This window comes from Camelina sativa, chromosome 1 (assembly GCF_000633955.1).
Source record: "Camelina sativa cultivar DH55 chromosome 1, Cs, whole genome shotgun sequence".
NCBI lineage: Eukaryota > Viridiplantae > Streptophyta > Magnoliopsida > Brassicales > Brassicaceae > Camelina > Camelina sativa.
In genome coordinates, this window is record NC_025685.1 from 22107129 (window position 1) to 22124529 (window position 17401).

Below are 17401 nucleotides of genomic sequence, written 5' to 3' on the forward strand. Positions count from 1 at the left end.
AAAAAAAAAAAAAAAAAAAAGGTAATTGTAGTCCTGTGCTAATAATAATCTTACTGATCGGAATCAAGGATTGGTATCTCCCTTTTTTGTTTAATAAAACAAATACAAAGCAGAGTCATAGGGTTGGATATATTAATTTGTCTATTGACTTTTTTTTTTTTGGTCAAACAATTTGTCTATTGACTTAAAGAACAAAAAAAAGATTTGAATTTTTTGGTAATTATAATCATGGATCTTGCAGTCCTGAATATATAATTAATTTTGAAATATTTTGGCAACCAGAGGAAGTAATCGATGGGATGATGATGGCCTCCAAAAGTTTAAATACTCTATCTAATACTTATTAAATTCGAAACTTTCTGGACGGCCAGTTAGTTAATTATTAGTACTGTGGAGTTTTATGATGAAGTCTTCTTCTAATTCTATCTACATGGTATTTGGAGGGTTTAGCTAGGTAGAGATTTCAATAGTCTGTCAGTTGTATGACGTGTATTTCTTCCACCAATGTGAACAAAATCTGAATTTGATCCTATAACCACTGCACAGGGCACATAATCTAGCTAGTAGTTTATTACTATCTGAATTCGAACACGTATGAAGTTTATTGTGGACAAAAAGCTCAAAATATATTTACATGTGGGTTTTGATTGATAATTTTGTATCACTGCGTATATCATTTTAACAGTTACTAATCACAAAAGCCATATCAAAAACGTTATAAAAATATATTATTTTAGTTTTTTTTTATAACTTTCATATATCACTATTTTTATAGTTTTAAATTATTCTACTATAACAATTTGTCGTTCAAGCTTAGAGCTAAAATATTTGTACAGCTTTGGTAATCGGATCCATGAAATAATCTTTGCTAGTAAAATAACTTACCTTAGTAAAAGCTATCAGAATAAATAAAATAAGGAAATGACCTAATTAAGTTAGTTAAGCTACTGGATTAGATCTGAAGTGGTATGTGGTCACAACTGAAAGTGGAAGAACTTTATGATCTGAACAAAGAATAATGATTTCTTCAAACTCTTCTTTTGATTAATAGAAAATCTGTTTACAAGTTTGTCCACAATTTTCTATTCTCTTAAAAACTTCCTTAAAAAAACTCTAAGCTCTCTCTTCTTAGCTCTTTTCTTTTTCAAATACTAAAACTTAGTAGCTAGATAATCCTCTTTTGTTTGTGCTAAAACTCAACCTAGCCTTAGCACCCCTATTTATAGAACTAAGTATTGGCTATTTAATTAGCAAAGTACCTATTCTAATTCTAATAGGAATTGGAAAATTTCCTTTTTCTTTTTGGATTAGGAAATTATCCTTTTTCTTCATGTTTACATTCCTATTATAAACATGAAGCTCTTTCATCTTCTAGATTCTTCTAGCACCTTCTAAGTCTTTGTGTAGCTTCATGCGTCTAGATATTTCCTTGTTAAATGCCGACCATAAACATCTTGCAACTCTGTTCTTCTGAAGTAGTTCATCCACTTGTTCAAATGCTGCATCTTCAATCTCCCCTTTTTTGACTTTGTGCTTCACAAGCATCTGCTCTCGACATCTTTTATATGCATCCAAATAGTCTTAATGAAACCTCAAATAAACTGAAAATCCTTAAAATATAATCGTCATAAATTCAGCAGAACAACAACAAACGAACTCAAACGATAAACGATTTCCGAAGATAAAAGATTTTCTTTAAGAAATTAAAAATGCTGCTCCCCTAGAGTTGTAGCTCCCCCATACTTGTAGCTCCCCCAGAATACCAGAACCAAACTCCACCACCACTTCTCCCCCTTCTTGTGAACACAACAGTTAAAAACTGCTAAATCATTCTGGACAATGGATGATTCTGAATTAATCTGTGAACCACATCAGTAAGCCTCTGAAGTGCTTGAGCAGTATCAACCAATGCTTCATACGAAATCTCTGTACTATCTTGACCAATATGTGGCACACGAATGCTGCCCAACTGAATAACCTCAGATGTAGAAGATGACCCTTCATCTGCGTGTCTTTCAACTGGAGATTTTTGCATCTGCTCTTCACTTTCTAGAATCAGGTTATGCTTAATCCCATAGGCATACCCTATTCTGACATCCTTAGTATAATATTCAGCAAAAACCTCTTCCTCTTCATCTGACCATTCAAGCGGACCCTCTTCGAACCATAGTGTTTCAAAACTCGTATGAGGAAAGATCACACACCGAGTAGCATCATTCCAAATCATGTCCATAATTTGACCATACATCAATTGACCAAGATCAAATCGGATGCCCTGAACAATCTTGTAAACTACTTGAGCTCGTTTAACAGAAGGATGATTCCTATGAACAGAAGGAACCCAATTATATGCTCCTAACATCATGAGAACTGCAACTTCTCCAGGTAAATCTCTAACCTTTAAGTTTGACCATGCAGACTTGTCTCTTCCACTTAGAACTTCTGCAAGTTCATCTTTACTCAGCTTATCTACTTCTGCACTTGCAGTCTTTTCTGCTTTAGTCAACGGAGGAAGGTTAAAAACCCGATTGATAGCCATGAGTGAAAACTCATACCAATGCCCTCTCACAAATACTTGTACACCATCCCTAGCTCTCCTATTTGGCAGGTTTGCATAAAACTCACAAACAACCTCTTTGACATATATAGACGGATCTTGAACTGTAGCTCGTAATCCTAGAGACACTACTTTCTCTATGAACCCAAATTCATTAGTTTGAGACATATCCAGTTGTCTTTTAGCTGTAACCTTTCTAGAGAAGATCTTAGAGTACCTTGTTTGAGCCGCCTTGGTGACAAATAAATCTGAATGAAATCCAGATTTTGCTTGAACATTCCTAGTACTTGGTTCTTCAGATTTTGAACGCTTAACCTTGGATACACCCTTCGACTTGACAGACGAAGAGGCTTTTTGTTTCTTGCTCCTTTGCTTTTCCGTGTGTCGTTCGATCTGCTCTTGTACATAAATTTCCTCAACCCCAAAATCTTCATCAGATTCCGAAACAACATCCTTCCCTTTTCCTTTGCCAAGGAATTTGATCTCATCATCAATAGAATTCGCATCGTTGGATTCCGCAAATCCTTGTTCTACTCGAGTTTCGACTAAAACATCCTTAGATGAATCATCATCACTGTCGGATCCATACGGCACAATTTGGGGTTGAACTTCTTCAGCATCACTCGCTTTATCAACCAGCTGTGGTCGAGTTGCTACACCATCACTTCGAGACATCTCTGACTCTCGTCCTTTGCTTATCAAACCTCTTCGAGTCCTCTTACCATCTTCGATTTGTTTTCTTTTAGGGTTTTCTTTGACACAAACAAAGTCGTAGAGTCTCTTCGACTTTCCTCTTCTTAGTTTGTAAATCACAACAAAATATTCTACTTTTCCATTTTTTTAAGAAATTTCAAAAACCACAAAATCCACCCACAAGATCCACCCAAATCTACAAGGAAAGAACAAAAGCTTTCCATGACAAGAAGATTGTCATTAAGGATCTAAAGGCTAGAGACCAAGCTTTACTTTTCAACTCAAGGCTCAAACTGTTTCCTGGGAAGTTGAAAAGTAGGTGGGGAGGTCCTTTGAAATTAAAGAGGTTTTACCATTTGGAGCTGTCACACTTCTCAACAAAGATGGCAGTGAGTTCACAGTTAATGGTCAGAGAATTACGAAATACTGGGTAGAAAAGGAGAAACATGGGAAGTGCACAATGTTTCTCAAGGATGCTGCTCAAGCTTGAAAAGATAGAAGAGGTCAAGCTTAGTGACCTTAAACAAGCCCACTAGGGAGGAAGTCCCTAAGGTATCTCTGTCTATATAGTTTAGGGTTTTTGGTATTTTGAGGTTTGTTTTGGTGTTTTCATGGTCAGGAAGGTAAGATAGTTTATTCAGAGGAAGAAAAGAAGGCTCGACAGCCAACTCGACCACCCTACTCGACCGGGCGCTCGACCGAGTACCAGTCGATGGCCATAGTCGAGTTGCCTCCTTCCCCACCTCCAAATCAAGCTCCAAGCTCCAGCTACACATTTGAAAGCATGAATGAGGATATGGACAGCTTCTTCTACAATCCCTAAGGTACCAACATCAACTTTACCTTGTAAATACCATTGCATCACTAGTTTTATTTTGAGTCTTGAATCCTCTTACAAATTTTTCTTACACAAGAGACGGTGTAATTTAAGTTTGGGGGAGGGTTTGAGATAGCATTTGACATTGTTTTCTGTTTTCTTATTTCAAATTTTGAGCATAATCATATTAGAACTTGCATTTCATCTTTGGCATAGAAAAACCAAAAAAAATTTGAAATTTTTTCACAAAAATCTTTTTTAAAAAAAGAAGAAGAGTGTTCATGTAGTTTGCATTGCATATTAGGATTTTGTTTAGCATGTTTCACATAGGACTGCTAAATATTTGCATTAGGAATCTATGATGAGTTCAACCTTGTTAGCTTGCTTAAATTCATTAAACTAGGATCAATGCCCAAGTTAATAGTACTTTGATGCTAGTTGAGTAGCTAGAAGCATAAGTTTGAACCAAGCCTTGAATTCCTGCATTGCATTTGGTCTAAATTGAAGCATGTTGTGATTTGATNTATTTGCATTAGGGATCTATGATGAGTTTTGCCTTGTTAGCTTGCTTAATTCACTAGACTAGGATCAATGCCCAAGTTAATAGTACTTTGATGCTAGTTGAGTAGTTAGAAGCATAAGTTTGAACCAAGCCTTGAATTCCTGCATTGCATTTGGTCTAAATTGAAGCATGTTGTGATTTGATACCATTTCCTACTTATAAGAACCTAATATTGACTTTTAATTATCAAATTGTGCATTGCTTTAAACTCATGGATACCATATACATATTTGGATCATCTTTCTCCTTTTTACCACCCTTGTTGATCCAAGTAGCTGATTTAATCATTAAGATCAGTTTCCAATACCTTTAACCAAACCTTCTTTCAAGCCATGTTTATTCTTGTGTGAGTAAGGCCTTTTTGGGATTGAGCTTGGTAGAAAGTGTTAGGTTTGAACTGACAAGAGTAAAGCCTTGTGTAGTTCTAGTTTGCAATTTTCAAACTAGATAGGACTAGGTGGTTTAAATTATGGGTTTAGGACTTTGTTGGTTTGAAAAAGAAAAGAAAAGAGAAAAAAAGAGAAAGAAAAGGGTAGAGTCTTTAGGAGAGGAATGTACTTAAGTAAACATAAGCTCTAGTGAAAGAATGGGAAGTATGAAATTGTTAAGGATGGTTCTGATCAAAGAAAGAAGAAAGAAAAGAAGAGTCTAGCAAAAAGCTTGTATGTCTTAAGAAATCAGAAGAAAAGGGAACCATATCAAATAAGAAAGAAACCCCATTCCACTAGATGATTCAAATAAGAAACCTCTCCTCAGGCTTAAATACAAAAGAGAGAAGGGTATTTGAGAAGAGATGAAGATAAAGGGTAGAACTAGGACATTTTGGGATTAGAATGATAGGATAAACACTTTCGGTAGACAAGGTTTTGTTCTTGTATGTGTCTAAGTGTTCTTACCTTTAGCCTTCTTCTAAAGCTCAATCCATCTTTATGAGAGAACCTTGATATTGATAAGCCCCACTCTAAAGAGAGATCAGCATTGTCTCTAAAACCTTTATTACCAAGCCAAGTGAGTTTAAAGCATTGCATAAGTTGATTCATGTTCTTGTTAATAAATGTTAAAGGAAATGGTTGATTGGAATGCATGTGGATATCCAAGGTTTAAATCAGTAAAGGTTGATATAGGCTTGTCTAAAATCTTTAAGTACAACTCATTCAACTTGCATCATAGTACTAGTAACTTGGATATTGATTCTAGCTAGTTTATTAGCAAGCTTTAGGAGCTGAGATCCCATTTTCAAACCTCATTCTCTTACTTATGTCTTCTTTATTTGCTTGAGTATAAGCAAAGACTAAGTTTGGGGGTGTTGATGTTCATATATTTCACCCTGTTTTACCTTAGTATATTCACATCTTTTGCATGTTTAATATCCATTTTGGCCATTATTGAGTAGCTTTAGGACTGTTTATGCATTAGAGTATATTTGCATTGCATTTGCATAGTTTCTTGTACAAACAAGTGATTTTGGATCCAAAGCAGCATGGAAAGAATGCTGAAGAGGATTGGAGCTATCAAGTGAAGAAAATAAGGGAGCTAGAGCTGAAGAACCAAGGTCTAGGAGACCACTCGACCAGACACTTGACCGTGTGCGGAGAAGGACTCGACCGGATGGAAGAAGCAGAAAAGAGGTCACTCGACCAGGCACTCGACCGAGCACATGGTCGAGTTGACTGAGCCGCCTCCCTATTTTGTCTGCTAGCAGATTTAGGGCTTCCTCACCTTTCTATATAAGTCCCTTATACCTCATGGCCGCCCACAAGTCAGAGAGAGTCAGAAATAATATCTAGTAGCCACAAAAACCTAGTATTTTACCTTTTTGGGAATATCTACTTTTGCTTAGATCATTAGCCACTTTTGTACCAAAAACCAAGAATCTTTTGATACTTGTTGGTTCCACAACTTTCTAAGTATTAAGAATTTGAGTTTGATTTCTTCTTCAATATTGTAGATCTCTATCTCATCTTTCTAATCATGCAGGTTTCATTGATTTCTGAGTTTATGATTTTTTTCATCATGTTTTGTGATTGTGAGTAGTGGCTTAGGATCTTAAGGATGGATTATGCTGGGTAAAGGTTATGGGTGTTTAGATTGATTAAGCTTGTTTGTTATATATCTCTTCTCGATTAGATATGCTCTATGCTATCCTTATACTCAGAGGGTGATGATAGATCTCAGGCTTCTTAACATCACACCAATGTTTAAGTTGCTAGATAAGGCTAAGTCTAGAGATTATCATTAAGCATGCTAAGAGATTAAATGTTTTGTTTGATTTTTGACAATAATGATCTGGGTTTTAATGCCTGCTTTTATATGTAATAGCTAGTGAGAGCTAGGTCTAAGAGTATCTAAGCTTGATTGTTATTGCCATGAGAATGGATTAACAAGTCTTGGAAGATCATTGTCTAGAGATAGCTCATTGTTGATTGAGGTTTGTTGGTCAATCTAGATAACTATAGCTTAAACCCAACCCATGAATCCATCCTTAGGACCTTTCTTTGTTTATTGATTTCCTAGTTCAAGTATTGTAGTTTGCTTCCTGTTTGATTTAGACCTTGGTTTGCTCTGTTTTCATTGTTGTCCTGACTCTGTTTTACATCCGCATTCCCACTCGACCAGCTACTCGATCGAGCATCCGATCGAGTGCTTGCTCGAGCTCCATCCAGAGTTCTTGTTTATGTTCTGCATTTACCTGTTTCATTTCCTTTCTTGCATTAGTTTATCTTAGTAGTTTTACATTCTGCACTTATCATTATCATTGGGTTACTAAGTTAAAAACAGTCATCATATTTCGCTTGACTTAGATAAGTATTCACATCCTAATTGCTTGCATCACACTAATTATGGATTGACATCCTTTATGCTACAACAACATAAGGGTAATTGAAACACCTTGCATCCACCTGTTCATCCATCATCTCTACCATCATCCATTCATCATCACACATACATAAAGAACATGTTTCACACCCCTATTTATAGAACTAGGTATTGGCTATTTAATTAGCAAAGTACCTATTCTAATTCTAATAGGAATTGGACAATTTCCTTTTTTTTTTTTGGATTAGGAAATTATCCTTTTTTTTCATGTTTACATTCCTATTGTAAACATGAAGCTCTTTCATCTTCTAGATTCTTCTAGTACCTTATAAGTCTTTGTGTAGCTTCCTGCGTCTAGATCTTTCCTTGTTAAATGTCGATCATAAACATCTTGCAACTCTGTTCTTGTACTAGTGTCCTGTTCTTCTGAAGTAGTTCATCCACTTGTTCAAATGCTGCATCTTCATCAACAATTTGAATCTCTTGGTAGATGTGGGATAGACTCATAGACATAGTTGTGGTCTTGTGGTGAAAATTTGTTCCGGTTAAAGACATTGTCATTTTTGAATAAATAATTTCCACGATTTCTTGCACATAATTAATACTTCTGATAATCTAATATGGTAATATTTTGGCTGAGTAACATTGTCATGTTAGCGATTATTCTAATAGGTATCCAGAAGTTGACCAAAACAGTCTAAACTTTATATTTTTTGGTTAATGTTTGCCGAGCACAAATGAGGATATACCCGAATAATTAGTGTTAGAAAAAGTAGTAATTAACTGGTCGTTTACAAGAACGACATATTTAAACTAATTAAATATCTTGACCATTGTCGAGTCTTTGACTTTGTTAACTAAGCCATGAAATTTTCTTATACAGACATATCTCAATATGATTGGTCCAATCGTAGAACAGCAATTTACAGCATACTTATATCGATTTTACATGTATACGAGAAAAGAGAAGCCAGAAATGGCATAACTGATAACTTAATAAAAACTTATCTAAGAAAAACTAGATAAATTTATAACATATCATATGTACTCACTAGGTGCAAAATGTAAATGAGAGAAGACGTTCGATAATTTATTTTGCTAGAGGTCAATCTTTTGGTTTATTAATCCATATTGTAGATGCTATATAGATCTTTGTTTTTGTTTTTTCTTTTTCTTTTCTATGTTTAGAAAAAAAGTGTAAACAGAACCCACTTAAAAATAATTTAATAAATATTTTTTTTGATTAACCGAACATTTAAATTAAAAAAGAATTTCAAAGTTGGAAACACAAACAAAAAGAAAAATGTTTAAATAGGTAACTTCCGAGAATAACAATACCATATTTTATATTTAGTGAACGCTATTTATAGGTATATCTTATTATATAAAGCTTGGTTCTCAAAGTTAGTAACTCACCAGGTTGTGACACGTGTTAGTTTTACGATCATAAATCAAAATTAAAAATTCACCAGATCGTGACACGTGTCAGTTTTAACGATCAAAAATTCAAGTTAGTAACTCATCAGATCGTGATACATGTCATATTTAACGATCAGAAATCACATATCAAAGTTAGTAACTCATCAGATCGTGACACGTATCAATTTTAACGATCAAAAATCACAGTTTTCAAGCTCGGTAAAACGTAGCATAAGATAATTGTAATCTTATTATATTAAAAAAACTTTGTTAATCATAAAAGGAAAAAAGATTGTAAATACACCTCTCTATATAAGCAAATAGATGATGACATATTTTTCATCAAACAAAATAATTTCGACTACCTTTGTTTTTCTTTGTAAAATTTTCTTCTATCTTTTTTATTAGCATTTGTTTGACACATCATTGTTCTTAAACAAGTCTCGAAGGAAATTTATTTGTTGTCTAATCATCGTTTCTGTGAATTTTGTTTCGTTTCTCAATTTCATAATGCATACTACGCAATTTTTGACTTTGAAGTGTTAACAAAGTTTCTTATGCAGAATAATTAAGGTTTTTGGGATTAACAAATTTCTCAGGGTGGTATTATTATTTATATTAATACACAAATGCAAGAACAACATAGATTATATAACACTAGATCAACAATATAAATAGGAAAAGGATTAAGGAAAATATACATAAAATTATTAATTCTAAAAAATGTAAATATCCACTTCTATAATAACATAGATCGTCTCATATTATTCATCTAACAAAATAATTTTGTCAAAAATATTGCTGTTCTATTGGTCAAGCTTAAATTTTAATAAGAAGACAGATTTTCCTTATTTTTAAAAATCAAAACATACTCCTACTTTCTACTTTTTTTTCAGTTTGGAATAAGTAAGATTAATATATTGACCCAAAAAAATGAACGATTAATATATACATCTTCTTTTTCTAATATTGTATTTTAAATTTCAAGTTTTAGAGTTTTATTTAATTTATATTTTCATCTTTGAATTATTTGAGATTCATATATTACTGTGCTTATAATTTTTTATTATTTCATTAATTATGTCAAATTAATTTTCTTCTAATTTCTCAACCTTGATTGGTTGGTCATAGAACTTTATTTAGGGCAAACATAATTGTTACCGTTCAATCAGTCTCAAAAGGAGATAAAATATGAACATCATCAACCTAATGGTTAGATAAAATAGGCTAATCAAACACAAGCCTACAACAAACATAGATATATTGAAAAAAACATAAATCGTTGTTGATAGATCCATAGGAGCTTGAAGACAGAGGCTACACTTATGTATGTTTTAACATACTTAAAACACAATGGACTGGGAGTTGTAGACCTATACTAGGACTTGATGACACATTCTTGAAGGTTGCTATCAAAGGGGTTTTGTTGACTGCAGTTGGTCATGATGCAAACAATCAAATATATCCGATTGCATGGGCTGTAGTATAATCTGAAAATGCTGAAAATTGGTTGTGGTTTGCCCAGCAAATCAAAAAGGATTTAAGTTTAGAGAATGGCGATCAGTTTGTCATTATATTAGATCAGTCGAAGGTAAGAACATCTCATTTCATTCTGATTTTATCTCATTTCATTCTGTTTTTATCTCATTTCATTTTGATTTTAATTTGTTGTTGTTTCATGATTAGTATGATAACAACCTGTTTTCAAAATTGTTCAACAGTCTTATAAGTGCAGTTAAAAATGAGCTTCCCTTAGCTGAACATAGGAGCTGTGTTAAACACATTGTCGAGAATCTAAAGAAGAATCATGCCAAGAAGGATATGCTAAAGACATTAGTGTGGAGATTAGCTTGGAGTTACAACAAGAAGGAATATGAGAAGCATCTCAACGAATTGAGATGTTATGATGATGCATTGTACAATGATGTACTGAAGGAGGAGCCACATACTTGGTCAAGGTGCTTCTATAGACTGGGTAGTTGCTATGAGGATGTCGACAACAATGCAACTGAGTCATTCAACTCCACCATCACGAAAGCAAGAGCAAAGTCATTGGTTCCAATGCTGGAAACGATAAGGAGACAAGGAATGACATGAACGTTTAAGAGGAACAAGATAGCCTACAAACATCAAGGTAGATTTTCTAAATATGCTCTGAAGATGCTTGCATTGGAGAAGAAAGATGTGGATAAATGTACAATGTATCGTTGCACACATGGCATATTTGATGTATATCTTGATGGAGGTGGTCATCAAGTGGACATACCAAAGTGTATATGTTCATGTGGGAAGTGGCAAATAAGTGGGATTCCTTGTGAGCATGTTTATGCATTGATGATAGAAGCGGGTTTGGACGCTGAGGACTACATATCTGGGTTTTTCTTGACATAACTGTGGAGAGATAACTACCATACAGCAACCTACCCATTAAGAGGACCACAATATTGGATGAGTTCAACTTACAAGTTGGTGGTCGCACCACCAGAACCTATACTGCCTGGGAGAAAGAAAGAATCAAAGAAAAAAGGAGGTAAGTTTGCAAGGATCAAAGGGAAGCATGAGTCACCGAAGAAGAAGAAAAAGAAGGTTGAAGTAGATAGACTCAACAAAAAAGGAAGAATCATGCATTGCTAAAGTTGTAGTGAAGCTGGCCACAACGCATTGGGATGTAAGATGTTTCCAAAGGAGAAGGTACCGAGAAAGAGAAAGCCAAAAGATGCTGGACTTGAAGAGGTATGTTTCTGTTTCTGTATACCGTACTCTGTTTTATAGTTGGTTTCTTACTTCACAGTATCTTATTGACTGCTTTCAGGCTAACACGAAGAAGAAGTCTAAGAAGAAGACCACTCAGGAGACTCAAGGTCCGGATAAGCTAACACTCACACAACCTTCTCAATCAGTTCTAATGTAGTCTCTAGGTTTTGTTTCACGGGTTTATGGCATTTGAATGTGTTGTCTACTTTTTTGGAGTTGCTCAGGCCAACAACATTATTGCCAATTCGGTTGTACAGTACTGCACCTATTATGATGTTTGCTTGATGGTGTTGCTTTTAGATAGTGATGTTAAACTGGGCAATAAACCCGCAGGCTTAACAAGCTCATTGTAATATTTTCAGACCCGAACCCATTTAAAAAGCAAAGAATTTTTAATGGGTCTATCCGTTTAAGCCCGATTGCTAACGGGTTTGAGTTAATATTAAATGGGTAGCCCGATTATTAATTTTTTCCTGAAATCTAAAAGAAAAACGACAACGTTTGATACACTTAGGTTAAGGTTTCTAATTCTCTGGGTAAAAAAACGATTCGATCTGTGTTTTAGCAAAATTCTCTCTTCTCAATTTTTTTAGCTCTTCTAATTCTCTGAGTGAATCTTCTGCCACCGTCACGCTCCGGCGAATCTTCTGCCACCATCACGCTCTAGGGATCAAATCACAACTGTCATGTTCCGGCGAATATTCCACCACCGTTGATCTATAACCCAAATCTAAAATTTTCATTGATCTCCAAGTACCTCTTCAAAGGTACGAACTTGTTTTGAGCCTATGAATCTAGTGGTCTTCTTAGGTGTGGAAAGATATTGTGTCAGTTGGGGTTGAAGTTGATGGCTAACTAAGAGGCAAATGCATCCACTGTGGAACCAAGTTGGTGATCAATAATAAAACGCATGGGACTAAGAGCTTGATTCGTCATTTGGAGAAGTGTCCAAAGAAACCAAAGAATGAAGATATGCCTCCATATGATCATCAGATTAACCGTGAGATGACAAGTGAGATCATAATTTACCATGATTTGCCATTTCGCTATCCTGAGTATGAGAAAGTTAGAGCAAGAGACAAGTATCTCAATCCTGAGTGTCAACCAATTTGTAGACAGACTGCTGCAGCGGATGTGTATAGGAAGTATGAGATAGAAAAGGTCAAGCTGAAAGAAGTACTTGCAAACCAGCGTGCACGTGTCTGTTTCACTTCAGACTTATGGACAGCTCGAGGTACAGTTATGAGTTATATTTGTTTGACAGCCCACTACATTGATGAAAACTGGCACTTGAATAGCAAGATTTTGCAATTCTATGAACTTAAATCTCCTCACACTAGTGAAGAAATCTCTAAAAAGATTCTGGAATGTTTGAAAGAATGGGGATTGGAGAAAAAGGTATTTTCTATTACCTTAGATAATGCAACAAAGAACAATAGTATGCTGAACATTCTCAAGGGTCAACTTCAAATGATTAGTGGTAGTGGTTTATTATGTGATGGGAAATTTATGCATGTTAGATGTTGTGCCCATATTCTTAATCTGATAGTGAAGAAAGGTTTAGATCTAGCAAAAGATGTTCTGCACAACATCAGAGAGAGTGTGATATATGTTAAAGCATCTTCAAAGAGGAGAGACGCTTTTGCTGCATGTGTTGAGAGAGTAAAGATTAAGAGTGGAGCAGGGTTATCACAGGATGTTCCTACCAGATGGAACTCCACATATGAGATGCTTGTAAGAGCTTTGAAGTTTAAGGAAGCATTTGTCAGCTTGAAGTGGTTTGACAGCAACTACAAGACTTTGCCTTCTGATGATGAATGGAATCGTGGAGAGAAAATCTGTGAGTTGTTGAAGCCGTTTAGTGATATCACGACACACTTTTCAGGTTCTAAGTATCCTACTTCTAATGTCTATTTTACACAAGTGTGGAGAATTGAACTGTTGCTGAGGAAATTTGCATCTTGTGATGATGAAGATGTGGCAAAACTGGCTCAGGATATGCAGATTATGTTTACCAAGTATTGGGAGGATTATAGTCTTATTTTGGCAATGGGAGCTGTTTTAGACCCAAGAATGAAACTGCAAATGCTTGAAGTAGCTTATGAAAGAGTTGATCCAACTACTTCTGCATCGAAAATCAAAAAGCTTAAAGACAATTTGGAGATGCTCTATGAAGATTATAAGGCTAAGTCTAGGACTTGTTCTTCAAGTATTTCTGTAACTCCAAATCCGCATGATTGGGTCAATGAATCTCCACTTGATGATGATTATGACAATGTAAGAATGTTGCTTTTGTTGTTTATGTTGCTTGTGTTGCTTGTGTTGCTTTTGTTGCTTATGTTGCTTTTGTTGTTTATGTTGCTTGTGTTGCTTCTTTTCTGTAGGATCTTTTTGAGCTTGAAAAAAGCATCGGAGTTGGAGTAGGCAAGACAAAGACACATCTGGATATCTATTTAGAAGAGCCAAGATTGGAGAGAAAGTCTTTTCCAAAATTGGATGTTTTGTCCTTTTGGAAGGACAACCAGCATCGACTTGGGGAATTAGCCTCTTTGGCTTGTGAAATACTAAGTATTCCCATCACCACGGTAGCATCTGAATCAGCCTTTAGTATTGGATCTAGGGTCATAACTCCGTACAGAAACCGTTTGCTTCCAAAGAACGTTCAAGCTTTGCTCTGTACCCGTAATTGGTTACGTGGTTTTGCAGATTATGAAGGTAACTAAACTCTTAACTTTTACATAATACTATTTTCCTTAATAAGTGAACTTTAACTTTTACATAAAACTATTTTCCATAAAACTCTTAACTTTATCAGGTAACATAGAGAACAACTATGACAATGGCACAACAACATGTACTTCAGAAGAATGTTCAAGATCAGGAGATTCTATCATGCATTGAATATGTTGCTTCTAGTGTGGTCTTGTTCTGTTTTATTATACTCTTTCTAGTAGTACTAGTGGATGATGATCCGAATTGGTTTGTTTGGTACTAGTGGGTTTTGTTCTGTTTTGTTGTATCATACAAGTATGAATTCGTATTTCGTTTCTTTGATATATAATGTTTTCGTTTCTGTTTTCCTTTGTTGTTCTCTGATTACAATCTCTAGTAAAAAAGCAATCTTAAGTAAAAAATCAAAAAAAAATCCATCTAAACGGGTCTAAACAGGCCAGATAAATGGGCAGGGTCTAAACGGGTACAAGGTATAAACGGGTAGGGTATAAACGGGTCCAAAACGGGCAGGGCTTAAATGGGCAGGGTCTAAATGGGCAGGGTAGTCCCATTTTAACATCCCTACTTTTAGACTAATATACTCATGTGTTTTGAAATTCGTTGATGGTGTTTTCTCTTTCAATCCAACTTTCATTACAACATACACAAAAACAAACAAACAAAGAGTCGGTCTTGAAACGAAAAAAAGAATGAAGAAGAAGAGAATATCGGGGAAGAAGAGAGAAGAGAGAAGAAGAATCCAAATTTTAATTTTCCCCCAATATTAAATCTAAGATTTCTGTTTTAAATCGGATGAACAATGGTCGGGTCAAAATCAAGTTTTTCAATTTTTTTCTATCGCGGTACAGTAAACGAAATCTGTAATTTTTAAAAGCAATTGAATAATAGCTAATCTAATTTTGATTAATTAGATAGAATTAAAAGGTATATGTGGGAATAATTAAATTTGTACAGGGGGAAATGGGTAGAGACCAAAAGTACAAGGTGAATTTAGTTGAGCGGTTATAGTAGGGGGGTCTACTACATGCATCTCTATATTTAATAGAACAACAATTACTTTCAAGAATTACTATTATGAGAAGAAAATAAGAGTTTTTAAAAAAATAAAGGTTATTTAAATCAAGAGGTTATTCAATTCTTAGTGTTAAATTATAAATTCATGTTATCAATTAAAAGTTGGTGTATTTATTGTATAATACAATTAATAATAATATATCTGTTTTTAAATCTTGAGACTATTTTTGTTAGTTTTAAATTATAAATTCATGTTACCGATTGAAACCGTAAGGATTTGATGCATATTATTATTTAGAATTCTAAACAGTATAAATAATTAAAATATTTTTTCATTGATCTATGTTATTTATCGTTTTCAAACTTGAAAAGTGGTGAAATTTATTAAACAAAGGTATATCCAAAAAAGGAGAAAATATTCAAATGCTCAAAAATTAAGATAATGTATATATTTAAGAAAAATGTATAAGGTCAACTGAAATAAAAAATATTAAATTAAAACGACCAGTTTTTTTTTTAATTATTAAAATAGTGATCTCATACTCACTAACTACCTAACCACATTCAAACCAAACAGCAGAAATAACCAAACATACCTTTAAACCAATAATAAATAAACCAATAATTAATAAACCAATAACAGTGATAATTCTACCAAGTCATAAAACATTAAGCCAAAAACCTAGCAACATTCTAATGACTCATCTCTATCACCCTAGCAAAAGCCAGACAAAATATCAACGAGCCACTAGAACATCCTCCTCTTTATCGCATTGATTCTACGATCACACTTTGCATTTAACTGCATCACAACACATATGAGATGTGTCAGTATTATCATAAACACTTAGTGAGGCAATCCTCCCATCTACTAGGCTATACACACAAGAATTTGAGATAACTCTAACCAAAAAACACCAATAAACAATCAAACCAGGGAAAACAAACAACAGCTGTGTCTTGAACAGGTTGTGTTGACCGACACCAAAACACTGCATTGACCGATACTGGTTGAGGTTGCATCTACCGACACCAAGCCTGCATCGACCGATGCATGACTCAACTGATATTGACCGATACCAACTCTGCATCTACGGACATTTCGCGAAATCCCTAATTGCATCGACCGACACCTCACAGGGCATCGATCGATACTCATAGGGTTTCTCGCGTCATCCTCACACTTGCATCGATCAACGCATGCCTTGCATCAACTGACGCAGATGCCGAGCATTGTCTTCGTCGAAGCTCCACGCCAGATCTCCGTCCCTAAACGCACCAAACTCGATCCAAAGCTACAAAGGACTCCCACAAGGCCTCAAATATTACGAAACCACTTTCAAAAACTGTAACATCCACGAACCAGAATCCCGGTTTGGGTGGTGCATCGATCAGTGCACATGGTGCATCGGTTGATGCAAGGTCGATTTTCGCGAGGCGACTTAAGTTAAACGCTCGTTTGGTTGCGTTTTGGGTTAGAACATGAATTGTATATAGCTTACTCCTATCTATGCTTATTTCATGGACATTCTTTATACAGATTGAGTTTCCACAGCTGAGCTAAGGCTCATCAACAAACAAGTCATACAGGACAATAAAAACAACTTTTAAAGATGAAAATTTCTGTTAAAATCTTGCAAAAAGTGCACTTAGAGATGAATGAAAATAAGAAAACTCTATAACACCCGCCAACCTGATTTCTGGTTCGTACATCGATAGACGCCAAAGAAGACAATCAATCAATGCTCATAGTTGCTTAACGTGCGGGTTAATTCTAATGTCATTGGTTCGATGCAGTTTCATTGGGAAACCCTATGGCTCGCCTATGAAAGGGAGTTTGTCGCTCTAAAGTGTGGTTTAGCCATTTTTCGTCCCAGGGAGAAGAGAGAAAAAGAATTCCTAGTAATATTGTTATGTGAACGAAGGAGAAGGTTTCTATACCTGTTATGTTGTGTTTGGAATGTGGAGAAGAAGATCTAAGGGTGGGTGTCGAGTAGGAGTCGCTGGATGGCTTGAATATTGCTGTTCTTCGTCA

General features: G+C 35.0%; 1 protein-coding gene across 1 annotated transcript; it reads left to right on the plus strand.

The window, feature by feature from the left end:
- LOC109128863 (zinc finger BED domain-containing protein RICESLEEPER 2-like) lies at positions 12592 to 14043 on the plus strand. Its single transcript, XM_019236000.1, has one exon. It carries the CDS (start codon positions 12592 to 12594, stop codon positions 14041 to 14043), a length of 1452 nt encoding a protein of 483 aa, XP_019091545.1.